The 21,807-nt window shown below is 52.4% G+C and overlaps 2 protein-coding genes across 3 annotated transcripts in view; both read right to left on the reverse strand.

Annotated features, from left to right (window-relative positions):
• LOC140359296 (uncharacterized) overlaps nucleotides 1–9,552 on the reverse strand; it is a 52,215-nt gene extending 42,663 nt beyond the window's left edge. For both annotated transcript variants that reach the window (XM_072444158.1, XM_072444157.1), the window contains exons 1-4: nucleotides 9,325–9,552; nucleotides 7,664–7,743; nucleotides 4,553–4,610; nucleotides 1,400–1,485 (exon numbers count right to left, since the gene is read on the reverse strand). In XM_072444158.1, coding sequence (XP_072300259.1) covers nucleotides 1,400–1,485; nucleotides 4,553–4,610; nucleotides 7,664–7,743; nucleotides 9,325–9,451 — 351 coding nt within the window. In that variant the 5' untranslated portion in view covers nucleotides 9,452–9,552. The remainder of the gene's footprint in view (nucleotides 1–1,399; nucleotides 1,486–4,552; nucleotides 4,611–7,663; nucleotides 7,744–9,324) is intronic.
• Nucleotides 9,553–16,992: 7,440 nt separating this feature from the next.
• The window catches only part of LOC140359285 (uncharacterized), a 93,877-nt gene continuing 89,062 nt past the window's right edge, over nucleotides 16,993–21,807 (reverse strand). Inside the window, exons 27-28 of the mRNA XM_072444145.1 lie at nucleotides 20,629–20,757; nucleotides 16,993–17,266 (exon numbers count right to left, since the gene is read on the reverse strand). Of these exons, the coding sequence (XP_072300246.1) occupies nucleotides 17,081–17,266; nucleotides 20,629–20,757 (315 nt within the window). The 3' untranslated portion in view covers nucleotides 16,993–17,080. The remainder of the gene's footprint in view (nucleotides 17,267–20,628; nucleotides 20,758–21,807) is intronic.

Below are 21,807 nucleotides of genomic sequence, written 5' to 3' on the forward strand. Positions count from 1 at the left end.
CCATCACGCTTTGGGGGAGGAACCATCACGCTTTGGGGGAGGAACCATCACGCTTTGGGGGAGGAACCATCACGCTTTGGGGGAGGAACCATCACGCTTTGGGGGAGGAACCATCACGCTTTGGGGGAGGAACCATCACGCTTTGGGGGAGGAAACATCACGCTTTGGGGGAGGAACCATCACGGTTTGTTTGAACTTTATTTGGAGAAGTTAGGAATTCCTAGGTAAAAGCTGTGCTTGCAACATGGAAAGGGCTGAACAAAGCAACAACCACCATAATCCTATGATGGGTTATGTGTTTGTTAAAGCTTAGAAATCTGAGCTTTAAAATGATATACATCTATTGATTCAGGCAGCCATTCTACATATTATATTACAAATAAATAGGAAGGAGAGAATCATTTGAATTTGACTGATGAATGGGAAGAGGTATGTCCATCTCAGGAGGACCACAAAATCACATGTGGAGCGGAATATTGTTGTAAAAATGTGTTCATAACCCCATATCAAAGTGCAAACTGATAAAACTTATGGATGAACTGTGGCCCGAGGAGGAAAACCACCATCATGTGGTTCATGGATCCTGCAGCTCTGACACATCGGGCTTAAGTTCACAACGCCCTTTTGTGTTCAAAAGAACGATACATCGTCACAGGACAAGTATCCATTTTTATTTATTTATTTTAAGATGTTTGTGGCCTGTAGGCTTTACTAGACAGGATAGGCCAGGGTGAAGTGGGGGATAAGAGAGAGGGGAGGACACGCAGCAAACAGTCCCACGACACTGCTAAAGAGGGAGCTGTGACCGTCCTGCAGGAGGAGGAGCTGCTAAAGAGGGAGCTGTGACCGTCCTGCAGGAGGAGGAGCTGCTAAAGAGGGAGCTGTGACCATCCTGCAGGAGGAGGAGCTGCTAAAGAGGGAGCTGTGACCGTCCTGCAGGAGGAGGAGCTGCTAAAGAGGGAGCTGTGACCGTCCTGCAGGAGGAGGAGCTGCTAAAGAGGGAGCTGTGACCGTCCTGCAGGAGGAGGAGCTGCTAAAGAGGGAGCTGTGACCGTCCTGCAGGAGGAGGAGCTGCTAAAGAGGGAGCTGTGACCGTCCTGCAGGAGGAGGAGCTGCTAAAGAGGGAGCTGTGACCGTCCTGCAGGAGGAGGAGCTGCTAAAGAGGGAGCTGTGACCGTCCTGCAGGAGGAGGAGCTGCTAAAGAGGGAGCTGTGACCGTCCTGCAGGAGGAGGAGCTGCTAAAGAGGGAGCTGTGACCGTCCTGCAGGAGGAGGAGCTGCTAAAGAGGGAGCTGTGACCATCCTGCAGGAGGAGGAGCTGCTAAAGAGGGAGCTGTGACCGTCCTGCAGGAGGAGGAGCTGTTGAGCGAGGTAAAGGAGGGGGAATAGTTCTCTTGTACCTGAAAGTACTTGTCCATGCGCAGGCGGTCGATGCCGGTCCACTCCCGCTTCACGGTGGTCAGGAAGGTCCGGAGGAACAGCAGCTCTGGACACAACACACACATGTGAGGGAGGGGTCATCACAGGTGAGGACAGTGGTCATCACAGGTGAGGGAGGAGTCATCACAGGTGAGGGAGGAGTCATCACAGGTGAGGGAGGAGTCATCACAGGTGAGGGAGGAGTCATCACAGGTGAGGGAGGGGTCATCACAAGTGAGGGAGGGGTCATCACAAGTGAGGGAGGGGTCATCACAGGTGAGGGAGGAGTCATCACATGGGAGGACAATGGTCATCACAGGTGAGGGAGGGGTCATCACAGGTGAGGGGAGGGGTCATCACAGGTGAGGGAGGAGTCATCACATGGGAGGACAATGGTCATCACAGGTGAGGGAGGGGTCATCACAGGTGAGGGGAGGGGTCATCACAGGTGAGGGAGGGGTCATCACAAGTGAGGGAGGGGTCATCACAAGTGAGGGGAGGGGTCATCACAGGTGAGGGAGGGGTCATCACAAGTGAGGGAGGGGTCATCACAAGTGAGGGAGGGGTCATCACAAGTGAGGCAGGGGTCATCACAGGTGAGGGAGGGGTCATCACAAGTGAGGGAGGGGTCATCACAGGTGAGGGGAGGGGTCATCACAGGTGAGGGAGGGGTCATCACAGGTGAGGGAGGGGTCATCACAGGTGAGGGAGGGGTCATCACAGGTGAGGGAGGGGTCATCACAAGCGAGGGAGGGGTCATCACAGGCGAGGGAGGGGTCATCACAGGTGAGGGAGGAGTCATCACAGGTGAGGGAGGGGTCATCACAGGTGAGGGAGGGGTCATCACAAGTGAGGGAGGGGTCATCACAAGTGAGGGAGGGGTCATCACAGGTGAGGGAGGAGTCATCACAGGTGAGGGAGGGGTCATCACAGGTGAGGGAGGGGTCATCACAGGTGAGGGAGGGGTCATCACAAGTGAGGGGAGGGGTCATCACAGGTGAGGGAGGGGTCATCACAAGTGAGGGAGGGGTCATCACAAGTGAGGGGAGGGGTCATCACAAGTGAGGGGAGGGGTCATCACAGGTGAGGGAGGGGTCATCACAAGTGAGGGAGGGGTCATCACAAGTGAGGGAGGGGTCATCACAAGTGAGGGAGGGGTCATCACAAGCGAGGGAGGGGTCATCACAGGCGAGGGAGGGGTCATCACAGGTGAGGGAGGAGTCATCACAGGTGAGGGAGGGGTCATCACAGGTGAGGGAGGGGTCATCACAAGTGAGGGAGGGGTCATCACAAGTGAGGGAGGGGTCATCACAGGTGAGGGAGGAGTCATCACAGGTGAGGGAGGGGTCATCACAGGTGAGGGAGGGGTCATCACAGGTGAGGGAGGGGTCATCACAAGCGAGGGAGGGGTCATCACAGGTGAGGGAGGAGTCATCACAGGTGAGGGAGGGGTCATCACAAGTGAGGGGAGGGGTCATCACAGGTGAGGGAGGGGTCATCACAAGTGAGGGAGGGGTCATCACAAGTGAGGGAGGGGTCATCACAAGTGAGGGAGGGGTCATCACAAGTGAGGGGAGGGGTCATCACAAGTGAGGGGAGGGGTCATCACAGGTGAGGGAGGGGTCATCACAGGTGAGGGAGGGGTCATCACAGGTGAGGGAGGGGTCATCACAAGCGAGGGAGGGGTCATCACAGGCGAGGGAGGGGTCATCACAGGTGAGGGAGGAGTCATCACAGGTGAGGGAGGGGTCATCACAAGTGAGGGGAGGGGTCATCACAGGCGAGGGAGGGGTCATCACAGGCGAGGGAGGGGTCATCACAGGCGAGGGAGGGGTCATCACAGGCGAGGGAGGGGTCATCACAGGTGAGGGAGGAGTCATCACAGGTGAGGGAGGGGTCATCACAAGTGAGGGAGGGGTCATCACAAGTGAGGGGAGGGGTCATCACAGGTGAGGGAGGGGTCATCACAGGTGAGGGAGGGGTCATCACAGGTGAGGGAGGGGTCATCACAGGTGAGGGAGGGGTCATCACAGGTGAGGGAGGGGTCATCACAGGTGAGGGAGGGGTCATCACAGGTGAGGGAGGAGTCATCACAGGTGCATTTCCACTGAGACAGAACCACTGCTGAAACCTTTAATACAGTGAACCCTCGTTTATCGCGGGGGTCACGTTCCAACAAGAACCCGCAATAGGCGAAATCCGCGAAGTAGAAACCTTTATTTTTTTTACAGTTATTATACAAAGAAATACTGCATAAAACATTGAAGCTCACACGCTCGCTCTCACCGGCCTCACAAACTTCAATTCTCAAGCGGTTTTACGTACATGTCCATCCATAACGTTATTGACAAAGGTAGAGAAGACGCGGAGAGACTGTTTAGCCAATCAGAATGCAGAACACAATGCATGATGCAAATCCGTGAAGCAGCGAGAGCGCGAAAAGTGAACCACGATATCGAGGGATCACTGTACAGTGAATCTATTACACGAATCATCAAAGCCATAAAAGAAGCTTCTTGTCATCTACATATTTAATTAGTGTTGAATGGATCTGGAGCACAAAGAACGACATTTGGCACTTTGGTCTCACGCAGAGCTCCATGACCAGCAGCAACTAAAGCTGTGGGTGCCGTGTCTGTGACCTGTGGGTGCCGTGTCTGTGACCTGTGGGTGCCGTGTCTGTGACCTGTGGGTGCCGTGTCTGTGACCTGTGGGTGCCGTGTCTGTGACCTGTGGGTGCCGTGTCTGTGACCTGTGGGTGCCGTGTCTGTGACCTGTGGGTGCCGTGTCTGTGACCTGTGGGTGCCGTGTCTGTGACCTGTGGGTGCCGTGTCTGTGACCTGTGGGTGCCGTGTCTGTGACCTGTGGGTGCCGTGTCTGTGACCTGTGGGTGCCGTGTCTGTGACCTGTGGGTGCCGTGTCTGTGACCTGTGGGTGCCGTGTCTGTGACCTGTGGGTGCCGTGTCTGTGACCTGTGGGTGCCGTGTCTGTGACCTGTGGGTGCCGTGTCTGTGACCTGTGGGTGCCGTGTCTGTGACCTGTGGGTGCCGTGTCTGTGACCTGTGGGTGCCGTGTCTGTGACCTGTGGGTGCTGTGTGCAGTGCAGTGGCAGAGTGGGCTGCACATGTACTCACGAGCGCTGAAGCTGTGGAAGCGGTGGATCAGGCCTGAGATCTGTGTGGACAGCTCCTCCTGAAGGATAAACAAGAACATGAGCTGCTGATGCAAGAAGCTGGACATGTTCATGGAGCTGAAACTACAGATCCCGTGTCTGCAAAGAACTTGATGAATTGGTTCCTTTGCCACTTGTGCCCATGAGGGGCGGATCCAGGGGGCGGGTCCAGGGGGGTCTTTAGCCCTTAACGCTGGAGTGAAGAGGCTGCACTTGGCCATTGGAACCAGCAGGTGGCAGCAGAGCCACCTGAGCATGCGATGCGTCACTGCTGTGAGGACCCGCATTAGGCCCGGGGCCCGGCCTCCGAGCCCCGGCCTCCGAGCCCCGGCCTCCGAGCCCCGGCCTCCGAGCCCCGGCCTCCGAGCCCCGGCCTCCGAGCCCCGGCCTCCGAGCCCCGGCCTCTGAGCCCCAGTGATGGTCGTCTTGTGCACAGCAGGGTGCTCAGTGAGGACAGAGGCCACTGTGGTCAGCCTCAGAGCAGAGTCTGACCAGACGGACAGATGGTGTTGTGTGGTCACTTTGTCCCAGTTTGACACAGACTGGGACAAAGGTTTTTGGGTGAATGATGTGACTGTGGGGATTTATCCATGAGTCTGCAGGGTCCAGTCGGGTCCAGACCACACAGTGTCCAACGCCAGAGGTGTCCAGCAAAGAGCTTTAAGAGCTTTAAGAGCCAAGTGTGTAACAGCTGTTTTTTGTGTGTTTCCTGTAACTCGACCGACCTGAATTTCAAAATAAAAAACCCGACCTTGAACATTTGATCACATATTTACTGGCCGTACGTTTCGAGAACGTCACATTGTGAGAGAGAATCCAAAAGCTGCGGGAAAATCATCTGTGGAGAAGGTGAGATATGAAATGGCTGCACTTTGGGTCAGTCATGAGGAGATGACCTTTAGCACGTGATGCATGTGGTCAACGAGACAAGCAACAAGCTACAGCTCATGGACACCTGCAGGGCCACGGCTCATGGACGCCTGCAGGGCCACGGCTCATGGACGCCTGCAGGGCCACAGCACGGCTCATGGACACCTGCAGGGCCACGGCTCATGGACGCCTGCAGGGCCACGGCTCATGGACGCCTGCAGGGCCACGGCTCATGGACGCCTGCAGGGCCACGGCTCATGGACGCCTGCAGGGCCACGGCTCATGGACGCCTGCAGGGCCACGGCTCATGGACGCCTGCAGGGCCACGGCTCATGGACGCCTGCAGGGCCACGGCTCATGGACGCCTGCAGGGCCACGGCTCATGGACGCCTGCAGGGCCACGGCTCATGGACGCCTGCAGGGCCACGGCTCATGGACGCCTGCAGGGCCACAGCTCATGGACACCTGCAGGGCCACAGCTCATGGACACCTGCAGGGCCACAGCTCATGGACACCTGCAGGGCCACAGCTCATGGACACCTGCAGGGCCACGGCTCATGGACACCTGCAGGGCGACAGCTCATGGACACCTGCAGGGCGACGGCTCATGGACACCTACAGGGCCACGGCTCATGGACACCTGCAGGGCCACAGCTCATGGACACCTGCAGGGCCACAGCTCATGGACATCTGCAGGGCCACAGCTCATGGACACCTGCAGGGCCACAGCTCATGGACATCTGCAGGGCGACAGCTCATGGACACCTCTGCAGGAGACACCTGCAGGGCGACAGCTCATGGACACCTGCAGGGCCACAGCTCATGGACATCTGCAGGGCCACAGCTCATGGACACCTGCAGGGCGACAGCTCATGGACACCTGCAGGGCGACAGCTCATGGACACCTGCAGGGCCACAGCTCATGGACATCTGCAGGGCCACAGCTCATGGACATCTGCAGGGCCACAGCTCATGGACACCTGCAGGGCGACAGCTCATGGACATCTGCAGGGCGACAGCTCATGGACACCTGCAGGGCGACAGCTCATGGACACCTGCAGGGCCACAGCTCATGGACACCTGCAGGGCCACAGCTCATGGACATCTGCAGGGCCACAGCTCATGGACATCTGCAGGGCCACAGCTCATGGACACCTGCAGGGCGACAGCTCATGGACACCTGCAGGGCGACAGCTCATGGACACCTGCAGGGCCACAGCTCATGGACATCTGCAGGGCCACAGCTCATGGACACCTGCAGGGCGACAGCTCATGGACACCTGCAGGGCCACAGCTCATGGACACCTGCAGGGCCACAGCTCATGGACACCTGCAGGGCCACAGCTCATGGACACCTGCAGGGCGACAGCTCATGGACACCTGCAGGGCGACAGCTCATGGACATCTGCAGGGCCACAGCTCATGGACACCTGCAGGGCGACAGCTCATGGACACCTGCAGGGCGACAGCTCATGGACACCTGCAGGGCCACAGCTCATGGACATCTGCAGGGCCACAGCTCATGGACATCTGCAGGGCCACAGCTCATGGACACCTGCAGGGCGACAGCTCATGGACACCTGCAGGGCCACAGCTCATGGACATCTGCAGGGCCACAGCTCATGGACACCTCTGCAGGGCGACAGCTCATGGACACCTGCAGGGCGACAGCTCATGGACACCTGCAGGGCCACAGCTCATGGACATCTGCAGGGCGACAGCTCATGGACACCTGCAGGGCGACAGCTCATGGACACCTGCAGGGCGACAGCTCATGGACACCTGCAGGGCGACAGCTCATGGACACCTGCAGGGCGACAGCTCATGGACACCTGCAGGGCGACAGCTCATGGACACCTGCAGGGCCACAGCTCATGGACATCTGCAGGGCCACAGCTCATGGACACCTGCAGGACGACAGCTCATGGATGGACACCTGCAGGGCGACAGCTCATGGACACCTGCAGGGCCACAGCTCATGGACACCTGCAGGGCGACAGGTCTGGTGTGTCCACGGTTAGCTCACCGCCAGACGCTGGAGACGGGGAGGGGCCAAAAACACTAAATAATAATAAATGACTGAATTCCTACAATACAGACCACAATGTCCAGAGCATTGGACATCTCGGTGTCCAGAGCGTTGGACATCTCGGTGTCCAGAGCGTTGGACATCTCGGTGTCCAGAGCGTTAGACATGTCTTACCTGAAGGACAGGCTTGTCCTGCATCCACAGACAGTAGAAGAGACCTTTCCATAGCTTCAGCAGCTCGTCCTCTGAGAACCCTGAGACAGATGAGACACATGAGACACATGAACAAGGGCTGAGTTCAAAATATGGACACGGCGATATATCGTCACAGACTGATGCACATCCCATATTTAATTATTATTATATTTATTTTAAGTTTTTTCTGGTGCATCGGCTTTAAAGGTCCCATAACATGCACAATGGACTTTTCAGAGCTTTTAACCTTCTTACTTTGCTATTTGTGCTTCATTTATGTCCTGAGTGTTTTTAGATTGATTCCTGCAGTGTTTAGCTTTAGTACAGACTATCTCCTTTCCTCCAATCTACAAACTGACGGGGGGTGGGGCAAGACCGTGTCATAATCACAGACACGCGTCACCCTCCCCCCTCTCCACCCCCCTCACCCTGCCGCCTCCCGCCCTCTTCCCCCCGGCTGTCTCCCTACAAGCCCATTCCAGAGTTTTTCTGCTTCGATTTACGAGGAAACTCTGAGACTACGTCACGGGTGGGCGGGGCACACACACGCTCTCTCTGAGACTACGTCACGGGTGGGCGGGGCACACACACGCTCTGAGACTACGTCACGGGTGGGCGGGGCACACACGCTCTGAGACTACGTCACGGGTGGGCGGGGCACACACACGCTCTCTCTGAGACTACGTCACGGGTGGGCGGGGCACACACACGCTCTGAGACTACGTCACGGGTGGGCGGGGCACACACACGCTCTGAGACTACGTCACGGGTGGGCGGGGCACACACACGCTCTGAGACTACGTCACGGGTGGGCGGGGCACACACGCTCTCTCTGAGACTACGTCACGGGTGGGCGGGGCACACACACGCTCTCTCTGAGACTACGTCACGGGTGGGCGGGGCACACACGCTCTGAGACTACGTCACGGGTGGGCGGGGCACACACACGCTCTCTCTGAGACTACGTCACGGGTGGGCGGGGCACACACGCTCTGAGACTACGTCACGGGTGGGCGGGGCACACACGCTCTCTCTGAGACTACGTCACGGGTGGGCGGGGCACACACGCTCTGAGACTACGTCACGGGTGGGCGGGGCACACACACGCTCTGAGACTACGTCACGGGTTGGGCGGGGGAGCCAGATGGCTCTTCACAAGGGTGGGGGCGAATATCAAACCAAGCCGTCTGCATTTCCGGGTTGGTGAGCGGGTCCAAGGTCTGGGTGATATTTCTGAACTATTATGTTAAGGGTGTTGCACAACAATTATTATTATCAATTATACACTTAGGATAGACTACCAAACGTGAACAAAAGCATGTTATGGCTCCTTTAAAGGAGGTGGAATAATACTTATGATCATGTGTTTGTGCTGCTCCTCTGGAGGAGGTGAGGAGGAGTATCCCCGCGTCTCTCTCCCGGTCCCCGTGTCTCCCCCGGTCCCCGTGTCTCCCCCGGTCCCCGTGTCTCCCCCGGTCCCCGTGTCTCCCCCGGTCCCCGCGTCTCTCTCCCGGTCCCCGCGTCTCTCTCCCGGTCCCCGTGTCTCCCCCGGTCCCCGCGTCTCTCTCCCGGTCCCCGCGTCTCTCTCATGGTCCCCGTGTCTCTCCCGGTCCCCAGGGGCCCCTCGGGGCCCCTCTCACCTGTGTGTGCGCGGGAGCGCGCGCTGATGTAGATCCGCAGCTTCTTTAACGCTTTCCTTCGCGCGGGTTTGTCGTTAGACGCCAGTTTCTGCGCCAGAAGAACCTCCGGCTCCGCCACAGACGCCATGTTTGTCTCACGTGCTTCGTTTATGCTTTTCCGTCCCACGTTTCACTGTCGCACGCTGATGTCGTCATACGTGTGCGTGCAGCGTGAGCGCCTCCTGCACATGGTCCTGCAGCGCCTCCAGAGGCCGCGAGAGGAAACACAAGTCCTCTCAGAGGTCCGCATTTCTGCGCATGCGTCTTCTCTGTTTATGGCGGGAGTATTGTAGTTGTACTTGTCTTCAAAGTATGCGCTTTATTCTTTGTCGTCAAATAAAAATTAAATAAAAACATAAAAAATATCAATTTCTAATTCCCATTTCCTTTTCTCTGCCTTTTCCTCCTTCAGACTCTACAACAAACACTGTTGGCCCTGAACATGTGCAATACCATCATATTTATGTGCAATATCATCATATGCATGTGCAATATCATCATATTCATGTGCAATATCATCATATTCATGTGCAATACCATCATATTCATGTGCAATATCATCATATTCATGTGCAATACCATCATATTCATGTGCAATATCATCATATTCATGTGCAATACCATCATATTCATGTGCAATATCATCATATTCATGTGCAATACCATCATATTCATGTGCAATACTGATGTAACCATGTGCAATACCTGTAAATAAGAGTGTTCTATTTTGTTTTTATTTGGTTTACTTACCTGCTAACAGTATTACCTAGTCTTGTGCTAGCTATTTTTACTTTATTTTATTCTATTCTATTATCATTATTTTAATATTATTATCTTATTTTTATCTTTTTATTTTTATTATCTATTTTATTTTATTTCCCCCCCTCCATTCCCTATTAAAGGCGCTATGGACGATTTTTCGGCAATTTGAGAACTCAGGTGGAAGCGCTCATGCCCCTCCCCCGTGCTCATGCCACTCCCCCGTGCTCCTCAAGCCACTCCCCCGTGCTCATGCCACTCCCCCGTGCTCCTCAAGCCACTCCCCCGTGCTCATGCCACTCCCCCGTGCTCATGCCACTCCCCCGTGCTCATGCCACTCCCCCGTGCGCATGCCACTCCCCCGTGCTCATGCCACTCCCCCGTGCTCATGCCACTCCCCCGTGCTCATGCCACTCCCCCGTGCTCATGCCACTCCCCCGTGCGCATGCCACTCCCCCGTGCTCATGCCACTCCCCCGTGCTCATGCCACTCCCCCGTACACATGCCCCTCCCCCGTGCACATGCCACTCCCCCGTGCTCATGCCACTCCCCCGTGCTCATGCCACTCCCCCGTGCACATGCCCCTCCCCCGTGTACATGCCACTCCCCCGTGCTCATGCCACTCCCCCGTGCTCATGCCACTCCCCCCTGCTCATGCCACTCCCCCGTGCTCATGCCACTCCCCCGTGCACATGACACTCCCCCGTGCACATGCCCCTCCCCCGTGTACATGCCACTCCCCCGTGCACATGCCCCTCCCCCGTGCTCATGCCACTCCCCCGTGCTCATGCCACTCCCCCGTGCACATGCCACTCCCCCTGCTCATGCCACTCCCCCGTGCTCATGCCACTCCCCCGTGCTCATGCCACTCCCCCGTGCTCATGCCACTCCCCCGTGCTCATGCACATGCCACTCCCCCGTTCTCATGCCACTCCCCCGTGCACATGCCACTCCCCCGTGCACATGCCACTCCCCCGTGCACATGCCACTCCCCCGTGCTCAAGCCACTCCCCCCTGCACATGCCACTCCCCCCTGCACATGCCACTCCCCCGTGCTCATGCCACTCCCCCGTGCACATGCCCCTCCCCCGTGCACATGCCACTCCCCCGTGCTCATGCCACTCCCCCGTGCACATGCCACTCCCCCGTGCTCATGCCACTCCCCCGTGCTCATGCCACTCCCCCGTGCTCATGCCACTCCCCCGTGCACATGCCACTCCCCCGTGCTCATGCCACTCCCCCGTGCTCATGCCACTCCCCCGTGCACATGCCACTCCCCCGTGCTCATGCCACTCCCCCGTGCTCATGCCACTCCCCCGTGCTCATGCCACTCCCCCGTGCTCAAGCCACTCCCCCGTGCACATGCCACTCCCCCGTGCACATGCCACTCCCCCGTGCTCATGCCACTCCCCCGTGCTCATGCACATGCCACTCCCCCGTGCTCATGCCCCTCCCCCGTGCACATGCCACTCCCCCGTGCACATGCCACTCCCCCGTTCACATGCCACTCCCCCGTTCACATGCCACTCCCCCGTGCACATGCCACTCCCCCGTGCACATGCCACTCCCCCGTGCTCATGCCACTCCCCCGTGCTCATGCCCCTCCCCCGTTCTCATGCCACTCCCCCGTGCACATGCCACTCCCCGTGCTCATGCCCCTCCCCCGTTCTCATGCCACTCCCCCGTGCACATGCCACTCCCCCGTTCACATGCCACTCCCCCGTGCACATGCCACTCCCCCGTGCACATGCCACTCCCCCTTGCACATGCCACTCCCCCGTGCACATGCCACTCCCCCGTGCTCATGCCACTCCCCCGTGCTCATGCCACTCCCCCGTGCACATGCCACTCCCCCGTGCACATGCCACTCCCCCGTGCTCATGCCACTCCCCCGTGTACATGCCACTCCCCCGTGCACATGCCACTCCCCCTTGCACATGCCACTCCCCCGTGCACATGCCACTCCCCCGTGCACATGCCACTCCCCCGTGCTCATGCCACTCCCCCGTGTACATGCCACTCCCCCGTGCACATGCCACTCCCCCGTGCACATGCCACTCCCCCGTGTACTGTCCACATTCAGGGACAATGGGACAATGGGACACCACTGGTCACTCCAGTGGAAAACACTCCACACGTTCATTCTTTTAAACCGTTCGATCTGAAAGCTCGATCCATCTGTAGTTCAGACACATTCAATCACCACCATGACCCTCATGACCTCTCATGACCCTCATGACCTCTCATGACCCTCATGACCTCTCATGACCCTCATGACCTCTCATGACAGGAGTCGGTGCTCCCCCTGCAGGTGGAGTCGGTGCTCCCGCTGCAGGTGGAGTCGGTGCTCCCGCTGCAGGTGGAGTCGGTGCTCCCGCTGCAGGTGGAGTCGGTGCTCCCCCTGCAGGTGGAGTCGGTGCTCCCCCTGCAGGTGGAGTCGGTGCTCCCCCTGCAGGTGGAGTCGGTGCTCCCGCTGCAGGTGGAGTCGGTGCTCCCGCTGCAGGTGGAGTCGGTGCTCCCGCTGCAGGTGGAGTCGGTGCTCCCCCTGCAGGTGTTGGTCACATTTCCTACTTTCACCCATAAAATGACCCATGAGTCTGATCATGGGTCAGACTCATGGGTCATAAAAACGTAATGAGAATCTTTAACTAATCAAATCCCAAGAAAAAGGACGTCACTCTGAGAAAAGCCACAGTCAAACTTTCCAAAATGGGCGATTTGCTTTATCGCCCATTTGAGTGCAGTGTTTATGCCGTGGAGCTACGCCGTGGGTGGAGCTACGCCGTGGGTGGAGCTACGCCGTGGGTGGAGCTACGCCGTGGGTGGAGCTACGCCGTGGGTGGAGCTACACCGTGGGTGGAGCTACGCCGTGGGTGGAGCTACACCGTGGGTGGAGCTACGCCGTGGAGCTACACCGTGGGTGGAGCTACACCGTGGGTGGAGCTACGCCGTGGGTGGAGCTACGCCGTGGGTGGAGCTACGCCGTGGAGCTACACCGTGGGTGGAGCTACACCGTGGGTGGAGCTACGCCGTGGGTGGAGCTACACCGTGGGTGGAGCTACGCCGTGGGTGGAGCTACGCCGTGGGTGGAGCTACGCCGTTCACGCTGGAGACACAGGGGCGTGTCCATCAGACGTGATGATGGCGGCGTCCGGGAAAGAGACTGATCTCTGCTTCAGACCATCAAGGTCAGACAGAGGTTAAAAAAGACTAAAGTGGATCTTCACATACCAGAGGCTCTGTACAGCAAGAAGGCGTGGCACAGCAAGAAGGCGTGGCACAGCAAGAAGGCGTGGCTAGAAGCAATGAAGCTCCTGCTCTTTTTTGTTTTTCATGTTCACTTTTTAAAACTGCAACAGACGAGCTCAGTGTGAACCTGGTGTCGCCCGGGACATGACACGTCTCTGGGGACATGAAACGTCTCAGGGGACATGACACGTCACTGGGGACATGACACGTCTCTGGGGACATGACACGTCTCTGGGGACATGACACGTCTCTGGGGACATGATACGTCACTGGGGACATGACACCTCTCTGGGGACATGACACGTCTCTGGGGACATGACACGTCAACATGACACCTCTCTGGGGACATGACACCTCTCTGGGGACATGACACGTCTCTGGGGACATGACACCTCTCTGGGGACATGACACCTCTCTGGGGACATGACACCTCTCTGGGGACATGACACGTCACTGGGGACATGACACGTCTCTGAGACATGACACGTCTCTGGGGACATGACACGTCTCTGGGGACATGACACGTCTCTGGGGACATGAAACGTCTCAGGGGACATGACACGTCACTGGGGACATGACACGTCTCTGGGGACATGACACCTCTCTGGGGACATGACACGTCACTGGGGACATGACACGTCTCTGAGACATGACACGTCTCTGGGGACATGACACGTCTCTGGGGACATGAAACGTCTCAGGGGACATGACACGTCACTGGGGACATGACACGTCTTTCGGGACATGAAACGTCACTGGGGACATGACACGTCTCTGGGGACATGAAACGTCTCAGGGGACATGAAACGTCACAGGGGACATGAAACGTCACAGGGGACATGACACGTCACTGGGGACATGAAACATCTCAGGAGACATGACACGTCTCTGGGGACATGAAACGTCACAGGGGACATGACACGTCACTGGGGACATGAAACGTCTTTCGGGACATGAAACGTCACTGGGGACATGACACGTCTTTCGGGACATGAAACGTCACTGGGGACATAAATACTTTGGACAGTTAATACTTTTGAAGTATTAATACCTTTGCAGTACTTTTGCAGTACTTTTGCAGTATTAATACTTTTGCAGTACGCAGTACTTTTGCAGTATTAATACTTTTGCAGTACTTTTGCAGTATTAATACTTTTGCAGTACTTTTGCAGTATGCAGTACTTTTGTAGTATTCATATTTTTGCAGTACTTTTGTAGTATTAATACTTTTGCAGTACTTTTGCAGTATTAATACTTTTGCAGTACTTTTGTAGTATTAATACTTTTGCAGTACTTTTGCAGTATTAATACTTTTGCAGTACTTTTGCAGTATTAATACTTTTGCAGTATTAATACTTTTGCAGTACTTTTGTAGTATTAATACTTTTGCAGTACTTTTAGAGTATTAATACTTTTGCAGTACTTTTGCAGTATTAATACTTTTGCAGTACTTTTAGAGTATTAATACTTTTGCAGTACTTTTGCAGTATTAATACTTTTGCAGTACTTTTGCAGTATTAATACTTTTGCAGTACTTTTGTAGTATTAATACTTTTGCAGTACTTTTGCAGTATTAATACTTTTGCAGTACTTTTGCAGTATTAATACTTTTGCAGTACTTTTGCAGTATTAATACTTTTGCAGTACTTTTGCAGTATTAATACTTTTGCAGTACTTTTGTAGTATTAATACTTTTGCAGTACTTTTAGAGTATTAATACTTTTGCAGTACTTTTGCAGTATTAATACTTTTGCAGTACTTTTGCAGTATTAATACTTTTGCAGTACTTTTGCAGTATTAATACTTTTGCAGTACTTTTGTAGTATTAATACTTTTGCAGTACTTTTAGAGTATTAATACTTTTGCAGTACTTTTGCAGTATTAATACTTTTGCAGTACTTTTGCAGTACTAATACTTTTGCAGTACTTTTGCAGTACTAATACTTTTGCAGTACTTTTGCAGTATTAATACTTTTGCAGTACTTTTGCAGTATTAATACTTTTGCAGTACTTTTGCAGTATTAATACTTTTGCAGTACTTTTGCAGTATTAATACTTTTGCAGTACTTTTGCAGTATTAATACTTTTGCAGTACTTTTGTAGTATTAATACTTTTGCAGTACTTTTAGAGTATTAATACTTTTGCAGTACTTTTGCAGTATTAATACTTTTGCAGTACTTTTGCAGTATTAATACTTTTGCAGTACTTTTGCAGTATTAATACTTTTGCAGTACTTTTGTAGTATTAATACTTTTGCAGTACTTTTAGAGTATTAATACTTTTGCAGTACTTTTGCAGTATTAATACTTTTGCAGTACTTTTGCAGTACTAATACTTTTGCAGTACTTTTGCAGTACTAATACTTTTGCAGTACTTTTGCAGTATTAATACTTTTGCAGTACTTTTGCAGTATTAATACTTTTGCAGTACTTTTGCAGTATTAATACTTTTGCAGTACTTTTGCAGTATTAATACTTTTGCAGTACTTTTGCAGTATTAATACTTTTGCAGTACTTTTGCAGTATTAATACTTTTGCAGTATTAATACTTTTGCAGTACTTTTGTAGTATTAATACTTTTGCAGTACTTTTAGAGTATTAATACTTTTGCAGTACTTTTGCAGTATTAATACTTTTGCAGTACTTTTGCAGTATTAATACTTTTGCAGTACTTTTGCAGTATTAATACTTTTGCAGTACTTTTGCAGTATTAATACTTTTGCAGTACTTTTAGAGTATTAATACTTTTGCAGTACTTTTGCAGTATTAATACTTTTGCAGTACTTTTGTAGTATTAATACTTTTGCAGTACTTTTAGAGTATTAATACTTTTGCAGTACTTTTGCAGTATTAATACTTTTGCAGTACTTTTGCAGTATTAATACTTTTGCAGTACTTTTGCAGTATTAATACTTTTGCAGTACTTTTGTAGTATTAATACTTTTGCAGTACTTTTAGAGTATTAATACTTTTGCAGTACTTTTGCAGTATTAATACTTTTGCAGTACTTTTGCAGTACTAATACTTTTGCAGTACTTTTGCAGTACTAATACTTTTGCAGTACTTTTGCAGTATTAATACTTTTGCAGTACTTTTGCAGTATTAATACTTTTGCAGTACTTTTGCAGTATTAATACTTTTGCAGTACTTTTGCAGTATTAATACTTTTGCAGTACTTTTGCAGTATTAATACTTTTGCAGTACTTTTGTAGTATTAATACTTTTGCAGTACTTTTAGAGTATTAATACTTTTGCAGTACTTTTGCAGTATTAATACTTTTGCAGTACTTTTAGAGTATTAATACTTTTGCAGTACTTTTGCAGTATTATACTTTTGCAGTACTTTTGCAGTATTAATACTTTTGCAGTACTTTTAGAGTATTAATACTTTTGCAGTACTTTTGCAGTATTAATACTTTTGCAGTACTTTTGCAGTATTAATACTTTTGCAGTACTTTTGCAGTATTAATACTTTTGCAGTACTTTTGCAGTATTAATACTTTTGCAGCCGGATTGAACAGTTATTTAAAGAGACAAACGATGGAGACTTCAGACACTTTATTGGAAGAATATAAAAATATCAAAGTATAAAGTGCAACAGTCACGTTGATCAATGATAAATTAAGTGTCTTTAATGACAGGTTCTAGTGTCTCTTGTGGAGGACCCGCCCCCCGGGACAAGAGGCGGGCTCATCTTTGCTCTGGCGCATCACAATTGGCTGAGGGACATGCGAATCTCCTCCTCCCTGAGGCTCTGGTCCAATCGCTGTGTCTCCAGCTGGAGGATGGTGGGCGTGGTCTGGTGTGACACTACTGTGAGAGAAGTGCTCAGGTCATTGTGTAAAGACTGAAGCTGCTGGTTGTTCTGGGACAAGGCCTCGATGAACCTGGACTTCTGCACAGAGAGAACAAGCAAACACTGCTCAATCACTACACTATCATTATGTCATCATGAACACTGCTCAATCACTACACTATCATTATGTCATCATGAACACTGCTCAATCACTACACTATCATTATGTCATCATGAACACTGCTCAATCACTACACTATCATTATGTCATCATGAACACTGCTCAATCACTACACTATCATTATGTCATCATGAACACTGCTCAATCAGTGTAGGAGTCACAGGGGCGTAGGAGTCACAGGAGTGTAGGAGTCACAGGAGTGTAGGAGTCACAGGAGTGTAGGAGTCACAGGGGCGTAGGAGTCACAGGAGTGTAGGAGTCACAGGAGTGTAGGAGTCACAGGAGTGTAGGAGTCACAGGAGTGTAGGAGTCACAGGAGTGTAGGAGTCACAGGGGCGTAGGAGTCACAGGAGTGTAGGAGTCACAGGAGTGTAGGAGTCACAGGAGTGTAGGAGTCACAGGGGCGTAGGAGTCACAGGAGTGTAGGAGTCACAGGAGTGTAGGAGTCACAGGAGTGTAGGAGTCACAGGAGTGTAGGAGTCACAGGAGTGTAGGAGTCACAGGAGTGTAGGAGTCACAGGAGTGTAGGAGTCACAGGAGTGTAGGAGTCACAGGAGTGTAGGAGTCACAGGGGCGTAGGAGTCACAGGAGTGTAGGAGTCACAGGGGCGTAGGAGTCACAGGAGTGTAGGAGTCACAGGAGTGTAGGAGTCACAGGAGTGTAGGAGTCACAGGAGTGTAGGAGTCACAGGAGTGTAGGAGTCACAGGAGTGTAGGAGTCACAGGAGTGTAGGAGTCACAGGGGCGTAGGAGTCACAGGAGTGTAGGAGTCACAGGGGCGTAGGAGTCACAGGAGTGTAGGAGTCACAGGAGTGTAGGAGTCACAGGAGTGTAGGAGTCACAGGAGTGTAGGAGTCACAGGAGTGTAGGAGTCACAGGGGCGTAGGAGTCACAGGAGTGTAGGAGTCACAGGAGTGTAGGAGTCACAGGGGCGTAGGAGTCACAGGGGCGTAGGAGTCACAGGAGTGTAGGAGTCACAGGAGTGTAGGAGTCACAGGAGTGTAGGAGTCACAGGAGTGTAGGAGTCACAGGAGTGTAGGAGTCACAGGAGTGGCGTCAGGGCCGGCCCAAGCCTTCAGGGGGCCCTAAGCGAAAACATATTTGGGGGCCCCTCACCACGTCATCAGAATCAGTTTTATTGCCATTGTCAGTAAACAATTCACATATGGAACTTTCTTCAACACAAACAAAGCACCAAAACTCCAGAGCGTCTGTTTGTCAGTTAGTTTATTCTCAGCACCTCACAAGCTCAAATATTGATAACTTAAATCCCACAATGCAACTTGGTATTCCGCTGACATCACCTCTACTCCCTGTACAAATAACACACCTCCCAGATATGTTTTTGGGCGTTAAGGGTCGACAGCCACATTAGCAGTTTAAATGAATGAACTTCTGCTGCATTTTAATGTGGTCCAGCCGCTAAAGTAAGAGTAAAATGTTGAGGTTGTAATGCTATAAAATGATGATGTGATGAAACTGTGCCAGGAGAAAATGACTAAAGCCAGTTATTAATACATTAGTGTACTTAATTACTCAATACAATATTGGCTATGAAAAATAATTATGGTCAAATTGATTGATTTTAACTGAAAATGTAAAAGTAATAGTTATCCTTACTAATTTATCTTTTACAGCTCCCAACTGTTCCTTCTTGCCAAAGTGACAAAACAAGTTATATTAAATTAAACAAATGGCATAAGCATTGCTTGATTAACAATTAACACTGATAAAACAAACATGTTATTCCCAGAGAATGAACAGAACGAGAAGTGAAGGTCCAAACCTCGCTCTAGTGAAGAGACTTTGCCACTTTTGTATAAAAATATATATAGTATTATTCTATAACAGACGTAATCATAATATGTCTGGTTATTTTTCACTATCAATTCATTATAATTTATAACAAATAGTCTAATGATGCTTTTTAATAAATGTTTTATTGCTCTATTAAAAGTTAATTACAATATAAATGTTTGTTCTGATCAGAACATCACACACTGGACTCCTGCATGAAACAATGCTGCGATGTGATTGGCTGATGGACCTGACACACATAAACCTTTACGTTCCTCTCATTGCACTTTAAGAAGTCAAAGTCAAACAGACACGAGTCACGATTGATCTGACACATGGTGATGTGAGAGAGAGGGACATAAACTCAAACCCGGGGCATAGAGGCCCCTCCCCGGCCTCACCTGCAGCTAACACTACGTTAAACTTATTATCTTTCATTCAGACACATATTATTATGCGCGGGGCAGAGCTCTCGTCGCCTCCAGCCTGAGCGAACTAACGTGACAGAATCGTGTTGTTTCAAACAGCAGCATTAACCGTCTCTTTGTAATAGAGATTTCAAAACCTGGTGAGTGTTGTTGAGTTTGCAGTTTCTTTACATCGTCAAGAAGTTTCTTCTTTCGTTTTTCGGCATCGGGGGGATATATTCCTCTGGACATGAGGACCACGTTCTGTTGTGTTTATGTTTTGCTCTCGTTCTGCTCGCGCACATTGAAGTTGCCCAATCAGCTCAGGTTTAGTGTCTCGGTTGCCAGATTGTCATTACAAATAAAAGCGGTTTGTGCGTTATATGTTACAGTTGCGTGCGCTGCCGCGCTGCAGCGCTCCTACACTAGTGCTACTGCACTTCGCATAAGACGGGTTGCCAGATTGGGGGCCCTATTAACGCCTCGGGGCCCTAAGCGGCTGCTTAGTTCACTTATAGGCTGGGCCGGCCCTGGGTGTAGGAGTCACAGGAGTGTAGGAGTTCTTGCTTTGATGTGAGAGCTATGACCACTGTGCTATCGTGCAGCCTTCAGCTGACCTTCAGCTGACCCTTCAGCTGACCTTCAGATGACCCTTCAGCTGACCCTTCAGATGACCCTTCAGGTACCCTTCAGCTGACCCTTCAGGTACCCTTCAGCTGACCCTTCAGATGACCTTCAGCTGACCTTCAGCTGACCCTTCAGATGACCCTTCAGGTACCCTTCAGCTGACCCTTCAGGTACCCTTCAGCTGACCCTTCAGATGACCTTCAGCTGACCTTCAGCTGACCCTTCAGATGACCCTTCAGATGACCCTTCAGCTGACCTTCAGATGACCCTTCAGCTGACCCTTCAGATGACCCTTCAGGTACCCTTCAGCTGACCTTCAGATGACCCTTCAGATGACCCTTCAGATGACCCTTCTTTGGGGTGTAGAAGCTCGTTCCTCTTTGGATTTGACACTGAATGTTCCATAAATAAAGTAAAATGAAGGTGTCTCTGTTCTGCTGGGGGACAGACCTGCTCCTCCAGACACAAGACCCTCGCCCTCAGCTGCTCCTCCTCGGCGAGCTGGGTCAGTGTGGACGGGTCCTTCTGAGAGGTGTGGCCTGAAAGCATCTTCTGCGTCCTGGACCACCGCAGCCCCACCTAAAGACCAGAGTAGCAAAGAAGTTTATTAAAGTCCCGACCACGCCGTGGGCGGAGCCGCGCTGGGCTCATCAGACCACGTCATGGTTCACCTGATCCCCACGAACAGACAGAGGCTGAAGCTCTGCAAACCTGTAGTGAGGACTTCAGAGAGGAGGACCAATGAGGCAGAGGAGGAGGAGCTACGAGTGTGTTTGGACATCACAGACTGGGAGGAGCTACATTAGACTGGGAGGAGCTACATTACAGACTGGGTGGAGCTACATTACCATTACAGACTGGGAGGAGCTACATTACAGACTGGGTGGAGCTACATTACAGACTGGGAGGAGTTACAGGAGGTGGAGCTGCTGGTGCAGCAGTAACAACCTGGAGTTCAACGCCCAGAAGACGGTGGAGATGATCATGGACTTCAGGAGAGTCACAGCCCCCCAGCCCCCCCTCACCATCTCAGACCCCCCCCCATCTCCACTGAGGACTCCCTCCACTTCCTCTGCTCCACCATCACCAGGACCTCAAGTGGGAGGAGCCACCATCACCAGGACCTCAAGTGGGAGGAGCCACCATCACCAGGACCTCAAGTGGGAGGAGCCTCCATCACCAGGACCTCAAGTGGGAGGAGCCACCATCACCAGGACCTCAAGTGGGAGGAGCCACCATCACCAGGACCTCAAGTGGGAGGAGCCACCATCACCAGGACCTCAAGAGGGAGGAGCCTCCATCACCAGGACCTCAAGTGGGAGGAGCCACCATCACCAGGACCTCAAGTGGGAGGAGCCACCATCACCAGGACCTCAAGTGGGAGGAGCCACCATCACCAGGACCTCAAGTGGGAGGAGCCACCATCACCAGGACCTCAAGTGGGAGGAGCCACCATCACCAGGACCTCAAGTGGGAGGAGCCACCATCACCAGGACCTCAAGTGGGAGGAGCCACCATCACCAGGACCTCAAGAGGGAGGAGCCACCATCACCAGGACCTCAAGTGGGAGGAGCCACCATCACCAGGACCTCAAGTGGGAGGAGCCACCATCACCAGGACCTCAAGTGG

The sequence above is a fragment of the Eucyclogobius newberryi genome, unplaced genomic scaffold (assembly GCF_026437365.1).
Source record: "Eucyclogobius newberryi isolate DKJ021-1_F unplaced genomic scaffold, fEucNew1.0.hap1 SCAF_14, whole genome shotgun sequence".
NCBI lineage: Eukaryota > Metazoa > Chordata > Actinopteri > Gobiiformes > Gobiidae > Eucyclogobius > Eucyclogobius newberryi.